General features: G+C 55.5%; 1 protein-coding gene and 1 long non-coding RNA gene across 2 annotated transcripts; one reads left to right on the top strand and one right to left on the bottom strand.

Annotated features, from left to right (window-relative positions):
* Window positions 1-4,313: 4,313 nt before the first annotated feature.
* On the bottom strand, window positions 4,314-15,636 carry PHYHIP (phytanoyl-CoA 2-hydroxylase interacting protein). Its single transcript, XM_038573868.1, has 5 exons — window positions 15,299-15,636; window positions 11,525-11,718; window positions 10,123-10,297; window positions 8,090-8,207; window positions 4,314-6,410 (listed from the first exon to the last, which is right to left on the bottom strand). The coding sequence occupies exons 2-5, from the start codon at window positions 11,687-11,689 to the stop codon at window positions 5,876-5,878; spliced, it is 993 nt and encodes a 330-aa protein (XP_038429796.1). The 5' UTR covers window positions 11,690-11,718; window positions 15,299-15,636; the 3' UTR covers window positions 4,314-5,875.
* On the top strand, window positions 10,706-14,197 carry LOC119865949. The gene is made up of 3 exons (XR_005378689.1): window positions 10,706-11,874; window positions 12,378-12,491; window positions 12,865-14,197. It is a non-coding gene; the product is annotated as an uncharacterized LOC119865949 (long non-coding RNA).
* Window positions 15,637-16,348: the final 712 nt, after the last annotated feature.

The raw sequence follows: 16,348 nt of genomic DNA, 5'->3' as shown, positions 1-16,348 counted from the left end.
CTTATGCCTGAGCTGGCCACTCTATTTCAGAGAGAGCCAGGCATCCTGCTCCAAGCCCTGGGGCTCTCTGAGATCCTTCAGTAGCTCTATAGGTCTTTTACCGGCCCCACGCTCCTCCTACTGCAGAGGCACATGTCGTGCCAGATGCTATCTGGACTGTGGGAGGGGACCTACCCCCAGACAGCAGTATAGCACGGTGCACCCCAGATGGGCCCTGTAAGCAGAATGCAGTAGTGGAAACCAGACACGTTGCTGGCATCTGATGTGTAGGCAGGACCCTCTCCTTCCAGGAAGCCAGCCTGCTCCCACTGTCAGGCTGCAGCTCTCTCTTCCAGTCCTGCTGGCAGATGAGCCCTTGAAATCCTGTAAGGGAAGGGGTGATGGCCTGAGGGGTTATTGCCTATTGTCCCAATGAGGTCACAGGCTGTGACATCACAGCCACCCCTCCCTACCTCCACCTCCTCTGACCTTAGTGCTCAGGACAGCCTGGAGGCCATGAGCAGAATGGAAAGGCCCCCGAACCATTGGAGCTGCCCGGGCATCTCACCCAGACTCTTTGCCAACCAACTTGGCATCAGCTCCTCCACAGCAGAATTTGTAGTCAGTGGTCAACACCTCTCCGCACCAGCCTTCCAGGTTCTTCTGAAGCTCAGAGGACATACTCACCATTCATAAGCCACATATCCAGAAAGAGCCAAGATCCTAACCCCATCCAGACGTAAGGGTTCCAGTCCCTGGTCCTCCATCCTGAATAAGGGCTCTGTGAACAGTAATGCCACAGCCAGAGGCAGCTCATGCAGCCACCCCAGTCCCCTGTCCCAAGACTCCATCACCACCATAGACTCAGACCCCTCTAATGACTCGGGGACTGTGCTGATCGGCCCTCCCTGTCTTCTCTGGGCCTATCTTCGGAGGCTGCCTCTGGGGGTGGTGGAGGCTGCTCAGGTGCCAGGTGCAGGCCATTGATACATATTCCAGAACTTAATCAATTCATGTGCTCCCAGAGCCCCACCTGCCTCACCTTCTGGCTGCTTCAGGGTTCTAGACTAGACTAACTGCATGTCAAAGGAAGGCATCCTTGCCTACAACTGTCTTCAGGATAGTGAAGGACTGAGGATCTCTTTGGTCCTGAGTGCGGGGCCAGCAGCGAAAGAGCCGGGATGGACCTGCCCCAGACTGTGCTCCCAGGTTGAGATAAGTGCACACCCTGGAGCTTCAGACTGATCCCTCCAGGAGCACCCACAGAGGCCAGGACAACAGCGTTAGCCTGGCAGTCAGGAGATATGGCTCTGGCATCCTTTACCCAGTGGCTCTGGCTAGCTGTCTCCTCCCTGGGCCTCTGCTCCCTAAGCCTCTCCCCTGTCCCCAGCACCCCTTCCTGCCACCACTGAGGCAGACAAGAAAACCCAGGGACTAGTCTCCAAGCAGCCAGAGGGTGGGATTCCTCAGCAGTGGTGGGGGTGGGGAGCGTCTAGGGCCAAGTGTGGCTCAACTCTAGTAGGAGGGAAGTCACATGCCCTACACTGCCACTTTACTCCTCTTTCTTCCTTTTCCCTTCCCTTTCCCCTAAACCCTATATGCTTCTCTGTCATGAAAAGGTCATGAGCTTGCATGCAAACAATAGTCGGTTTCGAACACAAGCTCTACCATTTGGTGGCTGTGTGCCCCTGGGTGAGTCATTTAACCTCTCTGAGCCTGTTTCCTCATCTAGACACATGGAATGACAACATCTTACAGGGTTTCAAGGAAGGAATGAGATGCCCTTTGAGGAGATCCTGACATGACGAGGCAAATACGAGGCTCTCCGCAAATGGACCTTCTTTTCCTTTCCTCTGCCAGACAGTTTTCCAGTTCCTGGACTACTCTCTTTCTATGCAAAAAGGAAACTTCGGAGTACGCTAGTTTCCAGTCAAGTATTAGGAGCTTAGGGCAGAAGTACTCCTGCCAGAGAAGGCAACGCTTAGCCCACAGCGAGGCGGGGCTTGTGGGGCAGCAGGAGACATTTCTGGCTAGCTGGTAGCCTTTCTGGGCACCTCCCAAGTCACACCCTGTGCTTGACTGTCCCTACACACAAGGCTGATTCTAGAATCCGTGAAAAGATTTGCTGCTCCAGTTTGCAAAAATAGTAGTGTCTGACTTGGGGAGTGGGGAGAAGGGCAGCCAGATGTTTTCCCCAGAGAGCCACGAGCCACCCCCCTCAAAACCAGCCTCCTCCTGACCAGCCTGCTTCTCCTGCTCCAGCCTCCTCCCGGCCCCACACCCTCCCCTCCCCCATCTCAGGAACATCTGGTTCCAATCTCTTCCAGATGCTGTGGCCAAGCTGTTTTATGGCCAATCACCTCAGCTCAGCTTCCTGAAGGCCTCCCTCTATTTGGGGGAATGGTCCCTCCTCATCCCTTTCCTTGGGACCCCAGCCACCTCTTTTCCTAACATGGAGAAGAGACACAGACCAAAACCTTATGAAACTGTGAGGGTCCTCAGAGTTGGCACCTCTCCTCCTACAACCTTGGGGAGACTGTCATTCATCCAAGATTAAAAGAAAGATGTTGGCCCAGTAGGGAAGGAATAGGCAGGGGAAGAGAGGCCGAGACAGAGAGCTGGGGGCATGAGCGCATGTGGCCATGTGTATGTGTTGGGTGTGTCTGTGTATTTGCCTACACAGCAGAACACCCCACTTGTAATCTGCAGGCACCCTTTTGTGGCCACTGCCTCATTTTCCCTCCCTGCCTGCATTGAAGCAGGACTAACTTGGGGCCCCTCAGCTGGTCAGCGGCAGCTGCAGTCCAGGGTTGTCCGTCACCTTGTGGCTCTCTGTGGCAGCCATGAGTCTTCTAAATCCAGCCTAGGGAGGTGGTGTGTGTGTGTGTGTGTGTGTGTGTGTGTGTGTGTGTACACACCGGCACTGGTGCGCGCGCACTCACTGGCACGTAGGCCTCTCTTCCTCTACCAGGTCAGATTAGAGGAACACAGGCCAGAAGGGACCTCAGGGCAGATTCCAGCCAGAGTCCTGACCCAGCTCTGACAGGCACCTGCAGCAACCGGAGAGCCACCAACTGGACAGAGTAAGGAGAAGCAAGTTCTCTGGAGAAACCTGCGTGCGGCCCCACCCCCACCCCCACCTCAGTTAACTGCCTTCCTCCCCCACTAAGAGGACATTGGGAGCCAAATTTCCCTAAGAAGCCCAGAGCATTCACAAAAAGAAGACTAAATCCTGCACCTCTGAAGGATTCTGAAGCTCCTCTGGGGTGAGGTGGGGGTGTCCCAACCAGAGGTAGAAGGATGGGCCCTGGAAGTCACTCCCCATCCATGGAATTGTGGACACCCAGCGCTGCCCACTATACCTTTAAAAGAAGGCTCCTTGGCATTTGTGACTCCACAGCCCCCCCTGGTGTTATTTAGGATCAAGGCGCAGCCTCGGTCAGCCAGAAGAGATGGGGAGGGGATACCCTTGAGAAGGCCAAGGGTTGAGACCAGCCTGCCCAGGTCTTACTGATTGGGTGGCCTCTGGCCTACACTAGGGGAGACAGAACAGTGGAAGGGAAGGTTCAGCTTCCAAATCAAATCCAGGCACTGTTGCCTACCAGCTGTAAGACAAGGGCAAGCCTTGTAACCTGTGCCTCAGTTTCTTCATCTGTTAAATGGGAATACTACAGAGCGGGGCCGTTGTGCAGACCACATGAGCTGCTGTGTGTGAAAGGACTTGGTCAAATGGCTGGCCCACAGTAGGACCTCAGGAAGTGGTCGTTTGCCCTTCAGCTTTCCCAGATCCCAGGAGGCTGTGCCCCAAGCTCTGGATGACACATGTTCATTTGGTCCTGAGCCAGGCAGTGTCATTGAGGTGACTCTAATTTTTCTGGAGCTTTTCTACTCTGGCAGAGGATAATTTTAATAAGTCCATAATAATAGACACAGAGGTGACTCAGATCTGCAAATGAGGAGCCCTGCTGGGGAGGGGACGTTTGGGCTCTGGGGGAGGGAAATTCAGTAGCATCTGGGTCTGACACAGTGGCAGGCTGCTGCTTGGAAGGGCTCCAAACAGGGGACCTTGGTGAGGTCTCCATATTGCTACAGGTTCTCCAAGAGGACTCAGTTTCCCTTTCTGCCAAGTGCAGGGTAGTACCAAAAAGACCTCCAAAGTCCCTTCCAAGCTAGAGATATGGCTCTGCTTTCTGAGCCCTGCCACCCCAGCAAGATTTGGAACACCCTCAGAGACAGTTCCAGATGTCTTGTCCTGGGGAACATCCCCTGTTGAGTTCCTCCGTGACTGTACAACCTTCCTACCCCACCCCTCCCAGAGCTCAAGGAGTCAGGGCTCTCAGGCCATGGTGGTTTATTGATGCAAGTCGCAAGCACAACACAGGCGGGTGTGCCCCCAGCTCAGGGGAGACAGAGGGCCAGGGGAGAGCAGTGGGCCACCCCCACCCCACAGCAATGCTGTCAGCAGAAGGGGAAAAGGCCTAGGGGCCCGTGTCCTCTCCTCCATGCATCTCACAGGGCCCCCAGACCTGCTCCATGCCACAGAGACAGCTGACCACACCACTCCCTGTGGCTATACAAGAGGCGACCAGCTGTCCCACCTGCGCTCTTACTGAGATATGGCCTTGTTGGCCTTCTGGCCCCTTCTGTACTTCATTACGGAAATCTGGCTGTCACTCTACCTGATGTCACCTCCATGATCCCCCAAACAGCTATCGGCCTCCATCCACACCTCCACCAGACCCCGACCTGGTCCACTTATCTCAGGGGTCCACCCTTATTACCCTCATGACCCAGACCGAAGGAGGAAATAGATGAAAACACTGGGAGGCCCAGGAAGACTTCACCAAGAACTCCCCAGGGAAGGGGCTCTCCGCCAAAAGCCTCGCGGTGGGGAGTGGACAGTGCCAGTGGGCAAGCGTGAGGTGTGGTGGCAGGGGAGCCACAGTCCAGATCACACGCGGGCACAGTGCAGTCACGGCACCGAGGCAGAGCGAGCAAAGCGCACAGTCAGGCAGGGTGCCAGGGCTCTTCTAGTTCAATGCTGGGTCCCCTCAGGGCTCGAGGAGGCCCACTTTTGGCGGACAGAGAAGGGGTACCTCTGGGTCTCAGGGGTCTCTCTCCCCCTCCTCGACCCCAGTGGCCGCCGTTGCAGACCTCAGTACTCTGAGCAAAGGAGAAGATTCGCTGGGATATTCATCATCTCCAGAGGAGAAAGGCAAAGTCCCAACAGCCCGGAGCCCCCAAAGCCTAAAGGAGAAAGACAGCCCCTTTCTAGAGGGCAGGTGGAGGGGGGGAGGGACAGCTCTCCCCATGCAGGAAGAGGGTGCTGGGGGTCAGGGAGCAGCTGGGGGGCAGAGCGGTGCAGGAGACTATGTATAGGGGGACAGGGCCAGGCCTGGAGTGGGAAGCCCCCAGGGCCAGCACACTGGGGTGGGGTGTTCTGTGAGTGGCCCTGAGTGGGGTGGGCGGGGCTGTAGAGGAGCACCCCGCAGCTCTCTGCAGCACACCTGGGGGTGGGCAAGCCACACGTGGGCTTCGTCCAGTCAAGGCTGCTCAAGGAGAACCCCCAGGCTGCAAGTCTCCGTGAGGTGGAGGCTGGGATGAAGCAAGAAACAGCAGGACAGGGAAACCAGGAATGGGGAAATCTCCAGAAATCTACCCTCCTTACACCAACCTGCGGAGGCTAAGAAGCCTTCCCAAGTCCACTGGGGGTGAATAGGCCACGCCTACCTAGGGAACACCCTCTGTTGACTCCAGAGCCAGGGGTGGGAAAGGGGGAGGTGGTGGCGTGGAGGGAGCGGGGGGCAAGGGAGAGAAAGCCAACTCCCTGAACCTATGCCACCCATCGCCACCCTTCCTGTCGTCTCTCCCTAGCCCCCCAGCTCCCGAGGAGTCCCTAGCGGCCCACACTGATGTTGCAGGTCTTGCAGCTGGGGTCTTTCTTGGCGTCAGCAGTGGATAGGCTCATAAGCTGGTGCCCGCTGATCTCCCCCAGGGTGCCCAGGGACAGGTCAACAGGCTCGGTATAGATGATCTCCAGGATGAGGTCCTGGGCATGGCGGAAGATCAGCTCCCCATCCTCCACGCTGCAGGTCAGGAACTTGTTGCAGGCAATGTCCAGGAGGGGCAGGCGGTCACGGCAGAAGCGGTCCCCCAGGGAGCCCTTGGGGGCCAGCACCAGGATGGCATAGTGGTAAGCTGTGTACATACAGTAGAAGTCCGCAAAGTAGAGGTTGGTGCTGGGGTTGAAAAGGCGCTGGGCGGGGATCTGGAAGCGCCAGCGGCCGTAGGGGGAGTCCTGAGGTGGCTGGCCTGTGTTGAACTCTGTGTTGCAGCTGAAGAAGACCCCGTGGAGCATGCCGCTGGTGGGGGAGCCGTGGCTGCCACTGTTGTCCTTCAGGTAGGGCTGTAGCATGTTCCCGCAGTGGGTCCTACCCACCCCCAGGGGATCATGCCAAAGGGAAGAGAAAATGCCTCTGGTTAGCTAGGCTAAGGCTTGGCTGCTGTGTGTGGTTGAGAAGGGAGCCAGTGCAGCTCCCAGCTCTCCCACCAGCTGCCGCCTCCACCAGTCGCAAATAGAACATTCCAGAATGTAAGAGCTGGGAGAGCCCTGGAGATGGGCCGATGCAGCCCACTCCTTCACAGAGGAGAGGTCTGAACCCACCATTCCCTACCTTAAAAAGCCCTTGATGGGGCTTTCATAAAAAGCAAGGCCATCAAGATTTGGTCTTCCTGACCCCACCTCCCACCACCCCCACACCCACAAGTAACATCCTCCAGTCACAAGTGAACCCCAATTTCCCTGCCTCTGTGCCTTTGCAGTGCTCTTCCTTCTGCCTGGACTGCCTTTCCCACCTCTCTTCACCTGGCCCGGCAAACTCCTAATCATCCTTCCATCCCCAGCACAGGTGTCCCCTCTTCTCTAAAATCTTCCAGGAGCATCAGGCACTTGTATTCAACAGAACTTTGCCTACTCTGTGAAGAAACTGAATTGTACTCAGCAATCACACATACTTATTACATTCCATCTGTCTGGACTGTCCCCTGATAGACCCTGAAGTTTTCAAGACGGGGGGACTCCGCCTTTATTCATCTTTATATCGTGGCACGTATGGGCTCTTTCTGTCTCTTGCTTGCTTGCCGACAGAGTAGCTTAAACTGGGCCAGTGTGCTCACCACTCACCTCACTGCCTCTCTTTAGTACAAAGATCAAAGACCCCACTAGATTCCTGCTGCCCTGGTGTAGGGTCAGAGTACCACCCACCCCAGCTGAATGTAATGACAAAGACAGTAAGACCACTAGGTTGCCTTAGCCCAGCCTTAGAAGGACATGGACTTGGGGCGGTGTCAGCAGGCCTGGGGAGGATGGGCAACCCCAGACCCAGGTTCACCCTTGACATGTCCTGGGTGTCCCAGGAGATTGGTGATTTACTGGCTCTCTGCACCTCAGCTCCCCATCTGTAGGCTGAGTGGGTTGAATCAGATCATCAACTGGATGAAATATTTCTGGACCACAGGGCTCCTCTCTTTCTTCCCCAAAGGAAATTATACATAGGCAGTGAAGTTGAAGCTGCTCCAGTAGAATGATAGGTATGGGGTTCACCAAGCCTCACCCTAATTTTCTCGACAGCTCCTCTATACTCCCCTAAAATGCTGAGACACTTCCCTGGAGGCTCCAGGCTCTGCAGCACAGTTCGAAAACTATAGCTCTTCATGCACAGAAGCCTCTCATCCTGTGCTCCCCTCAACACCTCCCCCTAGGACCCAGGGCCTCAATTTTAGAGATGGCTGGCCCTTGGCATTAAAACCCTGTGAAAGGAACTATCCCAAAGGAGGAGCAAACCTGAGATCTTATTCATCCAGGCCCATCAGCATGATTTCCCCCAGGCAGCCCCATCCCTAGAGCCCTCTCCTTCCCTGGAGCCCAATCCCAAGCAGCCAGCCATCTCGCCAAAGCCAGCACCCCCAGAGCCAGTCCATGATTAGAGGCTATAGGAACTCTGTGGGAGGATCTGGCAACAACAAGGTAGGCATGACAGCAGACAGCCAGGGCCAAACAGGCAAAGCAGAGCCCGGGAGGAAGGTGGCCCCGGCTGGGGCCATGCTGTACCTGGCGTGCTGGAAGTACTCCTTGTGGTGGTTGCGGTAGAAGACAGAGAAGCGGAGCATGCGGCCTGCAATCTGCTCAGCCTTCTCCTGCAGCTGGGCCAGGTGCTCCTTGGCATAATCTGCAAGAGTCCAGGCTGGTAAGCCCAGGGCCAGACTGGACATCACAGCCTCATCCACCCACCATTCATCCACTGCACACCCAGCATGCCAGCCCACCTCTGTCCTCAGAGCAAAAGGGGACATCAAACAGTCACAGCAATTTGGACCACATAGGAACAGGCCAGGTGGCCCAGCTGGATGCTGTTTGTCCTTATCACCTCTACAGTCTCACTGCCAGAAGCTCAGGCTCTCTGAGTCAGAAAGGGGCAGAGGCTGCCCAGTTAGACAGTCGTACCGGGGGCCCCAGAAGCCCTAATTGCTGGCCATCCTCATGTGAAGAGGATCAGCAGGCAAAAGAAAGACTGAGAGAAGAGAATTTGAGGTCCCCTAAGGAGATTTAGGATTTTGGGCAAATGCCACAGGTAGGAGGCTGTCCATAACACCCACATGGAAGCCAGTTGTAATTATGGGGTGGGGGGAGGCTCATGAGAAGCCTGGCAAACACTGATGTGCCTGGTTAGCCAGAGTGGGGTCTGGGGCGGTGACTGCTTCGGCACCCCGGAAAAAGCAGGGAAGGCTGGAGACAAGACGGTAAAACTGGACACCTCCCAGGGCCAGGGCCAGAGTCTGGGGCCCTGGGGCCCAGGCAGGGCTGCTGCCAGCCAAGACAGAGATTTTGTACAAGTTAGAAAAAGGTGCCCTTTCCTCCTTGCTGATGCAGCCCTGGCCAGGGTGTTGGGTTTGGCAAGAGTAGTGGTGGGGACTGGACCGCAGCCATCCCCAGCTCCCCAGTTTAAGTTAAACTCCCACTACGTGTGGAGTTCTGGGGTAAACTAAGAGGCTTTCCCCACAAGGAGTGGGAGCGCCACCAGAGTGGGGTTTTGCAGCCGAGCTAAGAAAAAGCACCGCTCAAAAGAGAATGGTAACTCAAGGAGACTTAGGGCATGGGCCTTGGCAGAAGATGGAGCCAGCAGCCTCAGAGGCCCGGGGCTGAGAATGTTCCCTACCCCTTCCTTGTGACAGAGAGAGATCTGGAGCACTTCTCACTATGGACACCAGAAGAGTGGAATATTTGTAGGGCAGATCCTGGGTCGTCCATGACCAGGTTCACATTAAGCACAGTGTTTGTTCATGCCACAATTTGCCAACTAAATTCTAAGAGGGTTTGCAGGACCCCTGAGTAGGGGTCACGTTCCCAGGCTAAGTGGAGGCTCAAGTAAGCAAATGGGATTATTACTATTACCTACTGAGCATCCATCTACTGATGATGGATAAACAAAGTGTGGTCTATACATACAATGGGATGTTATTCAGCCTTAACAGAAGGACATTGTGACACATGCTCAACATGGATGATCCTTGAGGATATGATGCTAAGTGAAATAATGGAGCTAATGCTCCAGTCACAGGACAAATGCTGCATGATTCTCCTCACATGAGATACGGAGAGTAGTCAAAGTTACAGAGATAGAAAATGAAATGGGGGTTGCCAAAAGCTGAAGGGAGGAGGGAAGGGGAGCTGTGGTGCAGTGGGGATAGACCTTCAGTCTGGGAAGATGAAAAATTCCTGCAGATCATTTGCACACTAATGTGAACATACTTAATACTACTTAACCTTTCACTGGTTAAAATGGGAAATTTTGTGTTTGTATTTTACTACAATTCAAGAAAGTATGCTTGCCTCAAGCCAGAAAAGTAACTCCATCACTGTATGGAAGTGGTATTGCCCACATGATTAGTAGTGCTGACGTGTCAGACTGCGGGCTTGGTGGGGGCCCGTTTGGGTCTCGTCCACCTGTGCCTCCCTGGTGGCCTAAGCATGGTGCCTTGGGACAGCAGGTGTTCAGAAGTGTCTGCTGGGTTAAGACGAAGCCCCCTCCCGACCGACCGTAACTCAAGCAGATGTGGGAAAGCAGCGGGACAGCAGGGTCTCACCCCCGGTGCAGAACTCGACCGTCTCGCTCCAGCCGGACACCAGGTACTCCCCGTCACTCTGCTTCACGGCGGTCTGCACGGCCACGCTGTACTCTGTGCGGGGGCTCAGGAACCAGTGGCCTCTCACTGTCATGGGCAGTGGCACGGCCTTGGCCACAAGCTTGGTAGGGACATCCTGAGAAACGGGATGCAGAGAGCCAAGAGTCAAACTGGGGGGTCGCGCCCAACCTTGGCATTCCACCAGGCCACACACTCCCCAGATGGCCCCTATGCCGCCTGAGGAGGGCCAAGATCTCCAAGATTCAATGGCTCAGTGCCCTGGCCACCATTTTCCTGTGGAAGCAAGCAGTGGCCATTGGGAAGGCCGCTCGGATGCCCCCCAGCCTCCACCCCTCCGTAACGCCCCCTGATGCCCGTTCTCTTGGGAACTAAGGAGAAAGGCCACGGGGGCGGAGGCCGAAAAGTTGAGGGCGGCGAGACCTCCGTTTTTCGAGGGAGACTTCGAGAGCTCTGCACACTGCAGTGCCGTCTCCACGGCAACGGCAAATGCTGAGAGCCAGGGAGGAAGGGAAAATATGCCTTATTCTTGGGGGGGGAGGGTTAAGGGGGTGGTGTTGAACATTCACGTCACCGTGGCAACTGGCCTGCCAAAAGACACCCAGATCGGGAGAGCCAGTTCCAAAGAGAGAGAGGGTGAGTAACCCACATGATGCAGTCGTCGTGGGAACCAGCTCCTTCCCACCTCACTCTTCCCCCTTCCTCTCTGCCAGCTTGAGAAGATGGGAGCCTTCTTCCCACCCACCCCCACACCGGCTTTAACCCAGGGAAAGGACACCCCAGCCAGCAGAGGACTCTCCCATGTCGCTCTCGTCAACCTAGCCACCAAGAGGCCAGAGGGCCAGGGGCAGAAAGGATTACAGGGGCCCAACAGGGGTCACTCAGGACGGAGCAAAGGGTCCCAGCCCTGCCCAGAGCCCGTGTTGCCCACATGGTCAACAACAAAGTGGCTTCCTGAGTTGGGGGCTTTGTCGTAGCCTTTTTCACGCCAGCCCCAGGTGTGATGTCTGTGGCCCCCCTCGGGTTTGCCCGCTCGGTCTAAAGCCCCAGTCATGCTGCCGATAATGGTGTTCACGGTGACTGGGCCCCAAGCCAGACACTACGCAAACGTTACCTCACTGAAGCCTCTCACAAGCTGCGGGGGCTGGCATTATTCTTCCCTTTTTATCAGTGAAGGGACTTGGGCTCAGAGAGCCTCAGTAACCTTCCTAAGATTACACAGTGAGGACCGCCTGGGTTTGGACCAGACCTGTCTGACTCCTGACTATCGCCCATAAGCATTCCATTACCCTGCTTCCTTCAAGGAGGTGATGAGCCAGATGCCCCCTGCACCCCCTCCACTCACCCGGTGCTTGAACTTGTTGGAGTTCTTGTTCTCCTTCTTGTTCAGGTCAATGAAGTAATGGGTGACCCTCTCCAGGTCACTGTTCTCCATGGACCAGGAGATGCGGAAGGAGTCACAGGTGATGTTGTTGACCTCGATGCTGTGGGGTGTGGACAGCAGCTCCATGCTCCCCTCTGGCTTGGCTCCTGTGGGGACTGAGGGGAGAGGAAGCATTAGCCCCTTCCTCCCCACCAGAGTTTTCTGGAATGTCTTGCTCCCAACATCCCTTGCAAACTGGAACCTTGGGAAGCCACTGATTGCACCTGCCTCATGCCATCTGACGGGGAGATTGCACGCAAAGATGGAGAGAGGTAGGATGGAAGGTGGGATGGGGTGTCCCCCACCCCTGGGGCAGGGCTCTTGGCCCTCCTCAGAGGGGTCTGCCGAGCAGACGGCACCTGACAGGTGGTTGAGGCAGTGGGAATGCTGCAAACGCCGGGCAGGACAGATTCGCAGCAGATGGAGCCGAGGAGGGGGGCCCTCAGCCAGCAGGCGTGAAAAGAGAAAGGGGTGGGGGTGGAGAGAACCGTATGAGGCGGTGTAAGAGAGGCAGGAAGCACCCACTGAGGAGACCTGTGTGAGGGTTGAGGTGGGCAGAGGGCCCTGGCCACCAAGAGGCCAAGGGTGCCAGGTTGTTCAGGTTCAGGCTTCCCTCCTAGCCTAGGGGTGGCTAGGGGAGGGTCACCAAGCCTCAGGGCTGGGAGTCCAAAGCACCACAGAGATGCAGGTGGATACACCAGTGGTGGGTGGGGGCAATGTGGGCCAGAGCTCTTCTTCCACCTGTGACTTTTCAACTATCACTCTTTCCTTTCAGCTGATCCTCTGTTGCTTGACACGTTTGCATAATTCCTTTTACCTTTGGCATCTAGGACAGGCCAATATGTGGTGATGATTGCCTGAGCATCATCTCCTGCAACCCTCACAATAGGTAGGGACTAATATTATCCCCATTTTACAGATGAGGTCACTGAGGTTGGGGGGGTACTAAGATGCCAGAGGTCATGCAGCTAGACAGTGATTTGAACTCATATCTGACTCCAGAGCCCAAGCTCTTTATCATTAAGCAAAGGTTGTATCCCCTCATGTGAGTGTGTAAGTGTGTGTGTGTGTGTATGCATGTTGTGTGGGTGAAATGTGTGGCATCTGTATATGTGTAGGTGTATATGGTCTTATTGCCATTTATTTTTCTTTTTTCTTTTTTTAATTTTTCTTCCTTCTATCCTTCCCTTTCAAGTAACCACATTTTCTCTCACCTTCCTCTTCTCTTACCCCGTGGCTTCTACTCGAGGCTGTTCTTCCAGGTATGAAAGGACCACACCGCTGGCACTCACCTGTGCTTCAGCGAGGAAGAACAGATTCTGCCCTTGACTGTGGCCTGGATCACGAGCTCTGGGGAACAGGGTGGGGGAGGGACCAGGAGGGGCGGGGCTGTGTCTGGGACAAGAACATGAACGTGGGTTGGACTTGCTCCCGGGCATTTGCTTAATGCCCCGTGGAGCTCATGCTTTCCTAGTTCTTTCTCAAGCCCCGTCCCAGCACACCTCAGCTTTCTGGAATGTTGTTTCCTTTCCTCCTGCTTCAGCTTCTTCTCCTCTCTTTGCCCAGGCGATAAGGGTGAGGGTACCTTGTGCCTTCGAAAGCAGGTACTTCTATTTATAGCTTCCAGAAGATCCAACCCACACTTGCCTGTCAGTTAAGCCTGTTGTGAGCCTGGTACCTCTAAATTCATCCGTGGGCTGCCTGAGTGACAGGCACAGGGGGAAGGATATGGGTGACAGCCTTTACCTGTTCTGGGGTGTCCCCTGAGCCCTTGCTTCACCTTGGCTTCCTATCCTAAAGCATGAGCCTGCCTGTTGTGAAGTTCAGCCAAATGTCAGTGGCTTGTGCACAGAGAATCCTACAGTAAACAAGCATGGGGGTACTATCTGGTCCACCCCAAAATAAAGCAGAATAGGATGGGGAAACAACTGTATGATAATAAACCAGTTTACAATTCACGGGGACAGATGTGGAGACTTTGGGAGTTGCCATCCTCTGGGCTCCCAGTGAGGAGCTCCCCAGGGAGACACACGCATGCACCCACATGCACATACACACATGCACCGACATGACACACCAACATAGACACACTCCCACCCTAGAGAGAGCCTGAGTGATCACCTCCCACCCACACGGGATTCAGTCGATGCCTACCCCACAGCGGGGTACCTATTCCTGCCTCAGTATTCCTCTCCTTAGAGTCTCCCCCAGAGACAGGGGTAGCCATGTTTGGGGGGGGTCCAGGACCTGGTTCATCCTTTCCTTTCTACAGTTCTAGAAGAGCTGAGGTTACTCCCCGGTGCTCGCTTGGGAGAGTGGTCTTGAGTGACACTTTGGAGAACAGCAAAGCCAGAGTGGGCTGAGGGTGGGTGTGAGCCCCAGTTCTCTAAGGCCAGGTGAGTGGGGAAGGTGAGGGTGTGAGGGACAGGTTGAGACAGCACCTGAGAAACACCCACACTGCCAAGACAAGCATTTACACACCCACACTCAGGCAGGCACATGAGTGCACACGCATACACACATGCACCGAATGTGCCCACCCGCACCTGCCACGCAGGGCTGCACATACCTTCTCAGACATTCTCGGTCCCATGCACTCACCTACGCATTCTGGTACCTCTACCACCTTCCACGTTTTAAGAATGTCCCCCAGTTTTCCTTCTACAAGCTGTCACCTCCACATAGACCCACACATGTTAAAGTCCACAGGCTCACACACACATACACACACACACCTTCTCGCAAGCCATATTTGGGGAAAAAAGAAAGCCACAGGCACCAAGATGCACGTGTGCTATCTCCACAGATGGCGTACAACCCATACATCAGCTTGCACACACATGTACATTCACACACATGTCAACCTCTGCCCATATTCTGATATCCTCTCTCAGATCTTCTTCAAGATCAAAGACCCAGACTTTGAAAATGTGGTTTGTCCCTAGCCACACTCTGCCAGCCCTGATCCCTCACATGCCAACAGGTTTGCACACCTACATGGGTCTGCCCACACTTTCCACCTACCTCTCCGTTTCTGCTCTGCAGTTGGCCCTCCCCACGTAGAAACCTTTGGTTACATGCACTCCCTCCCTCAACATGTACTCCCACACACATGACAAGTGATGTGTCCACCCCAGAAATATACTGCCTCGCACTGCCCCCACCCACATAAGCCAGAGGCTACTCAGATAAGTGATCCCCCCACACATGCACCTCACGTGTACAGGAAACATATGTCCCTAAACATGCCACACGGCAGTGGAAACCCACACAAGAGCATAAGTGCGTGCATACAGAAGTATCTACGCAAGCAAACCTCCAGTCTCCTCGCAAGCGTGCATCCATGCCGTACACGCCGACACCCTTCGCCCACCCAGAAAAGCCACCCAAAAAAAGCCACCCGCGAGCCACGGGGAAATCTTCCCCCACCCCGCTGTCCCTGTGGGCATCACTGACTGCAGCAGAATGGTCACGGGGTGACTAACTGTGGTGCCCCAGGGACTGGATCCAGCTGTTAATCCCTCTGCCAAGGCCCTGGGGGGGACAGGGGACAGGGAACAAGGTCGTTGGCCCTGGCAGTCCAGGTGGGCACCGCGGGCAGTGGCAGGCCCCTGGTGCCCCCAGCTCCTAGCCCCTTGCCACCTGAGTCCCTCTCAGTATTGACAGCAGGATGCTCTGGGGAGGAAGGGCACTCACCTGGCTCCACTGGGCTCTGCAGAGGACGACCTGGAAGGGAGGAAAGGGAGAGACCTCTGGGTGGATGTGCTCCCCCGGGGAGAGGGGCAGCGGCGACGCCTGGGTCACAGGCAGCGGCGCGCGCTCGCTCCTCTCGCTCCTGTCGAGGCCGCCAGAGAGGCTTCTTCCATGCCCCGCAGGCAGCTCCTGCCCGGCTCCGCAGCGCACCGCTGCTGCCCCCCTGCCCCCGGAGAGGCGATGTTCCCGGCCGTGCGCAAGGAGAGGCAAGAGCGAAATCAAAGCAGCGTGGAGGAGAGAGAGAGAGAGAGAGAGAGAGAGAGAGAGAGAGAGAGAGAGAGGCAGAGAAGACGAGGAAGAACGAGAGAGCCAGACCGAATCTGGCTCCACCAATGGGATCAGTGGCTGCCCAGCGTCAGGTGACAATAAGCAAGCTTGGTCCCTGCTCGCCCTGGCTGGTGGGAGGGGAAAGGGCAGAGGGTCTCCCAGGAAGCTCCGCTGATGTCCTCAGAGTCAGGGACGGTGGCTGCCACTTTTCCCCTGTTCTTCCAGGACAAGCTGCCCTCCAAAGAAGTCCCTCCAACACACCTCTATTTGGAAATCTCTCACTTGAATGCAGCCCCTAAACTTTAGGATGCTGGGAAAGGGGTGGGGCGGAGCCCAGAGGCTTGGGAGCCCCAAAACAAGGATCCTAATTGGGGGAAGGGAAAGGGTGCTGCAACAGGAAAAGGTCCAGTTGGGGGCATGAGGGGGTTCCATCTTCAGTCTGGATACTCTCCTCGGGGACTTTGGCTGACCCATGACTCCATTTTCTTATCAACTCTATCAACTGATATTAGACCTGCAGCCCCAGGGATCCCCAATCATCTAGGGAGAGTCCTCTGGCTGCGCAGGTGTCCCCAGGAAAAGAGACGGGGGAGAGAGAGAGGTTGTAGGGCAGAGAAGGGTGTGTAGAGGCAAGAAAGTGGGGGTGGGAAAAACACACAGAGAGCTTGGAGTGTTCTCATCCCAACCAACCATCTGGGCTAGAGAGAGTACTATCTGCTCTTATTG

This window comes from Canis lupus, chromosome 25 (genome assembly GCF_011100685.1).
Source record: "Canis lupus familiaris isolate Mischka breed German Shepherd chromosome 25, alternate assembly UU_Cfam_GSD_1.0, whole genome shotgun sequence".
NCBI lineage: Eukaryota > Metazoa > Chordata > Mammalia > Carnivora > Canidae > Canis > Canis lupus.
This window is presented reverse-complemented; position numbering and strand designations above follow the sequence as displayed.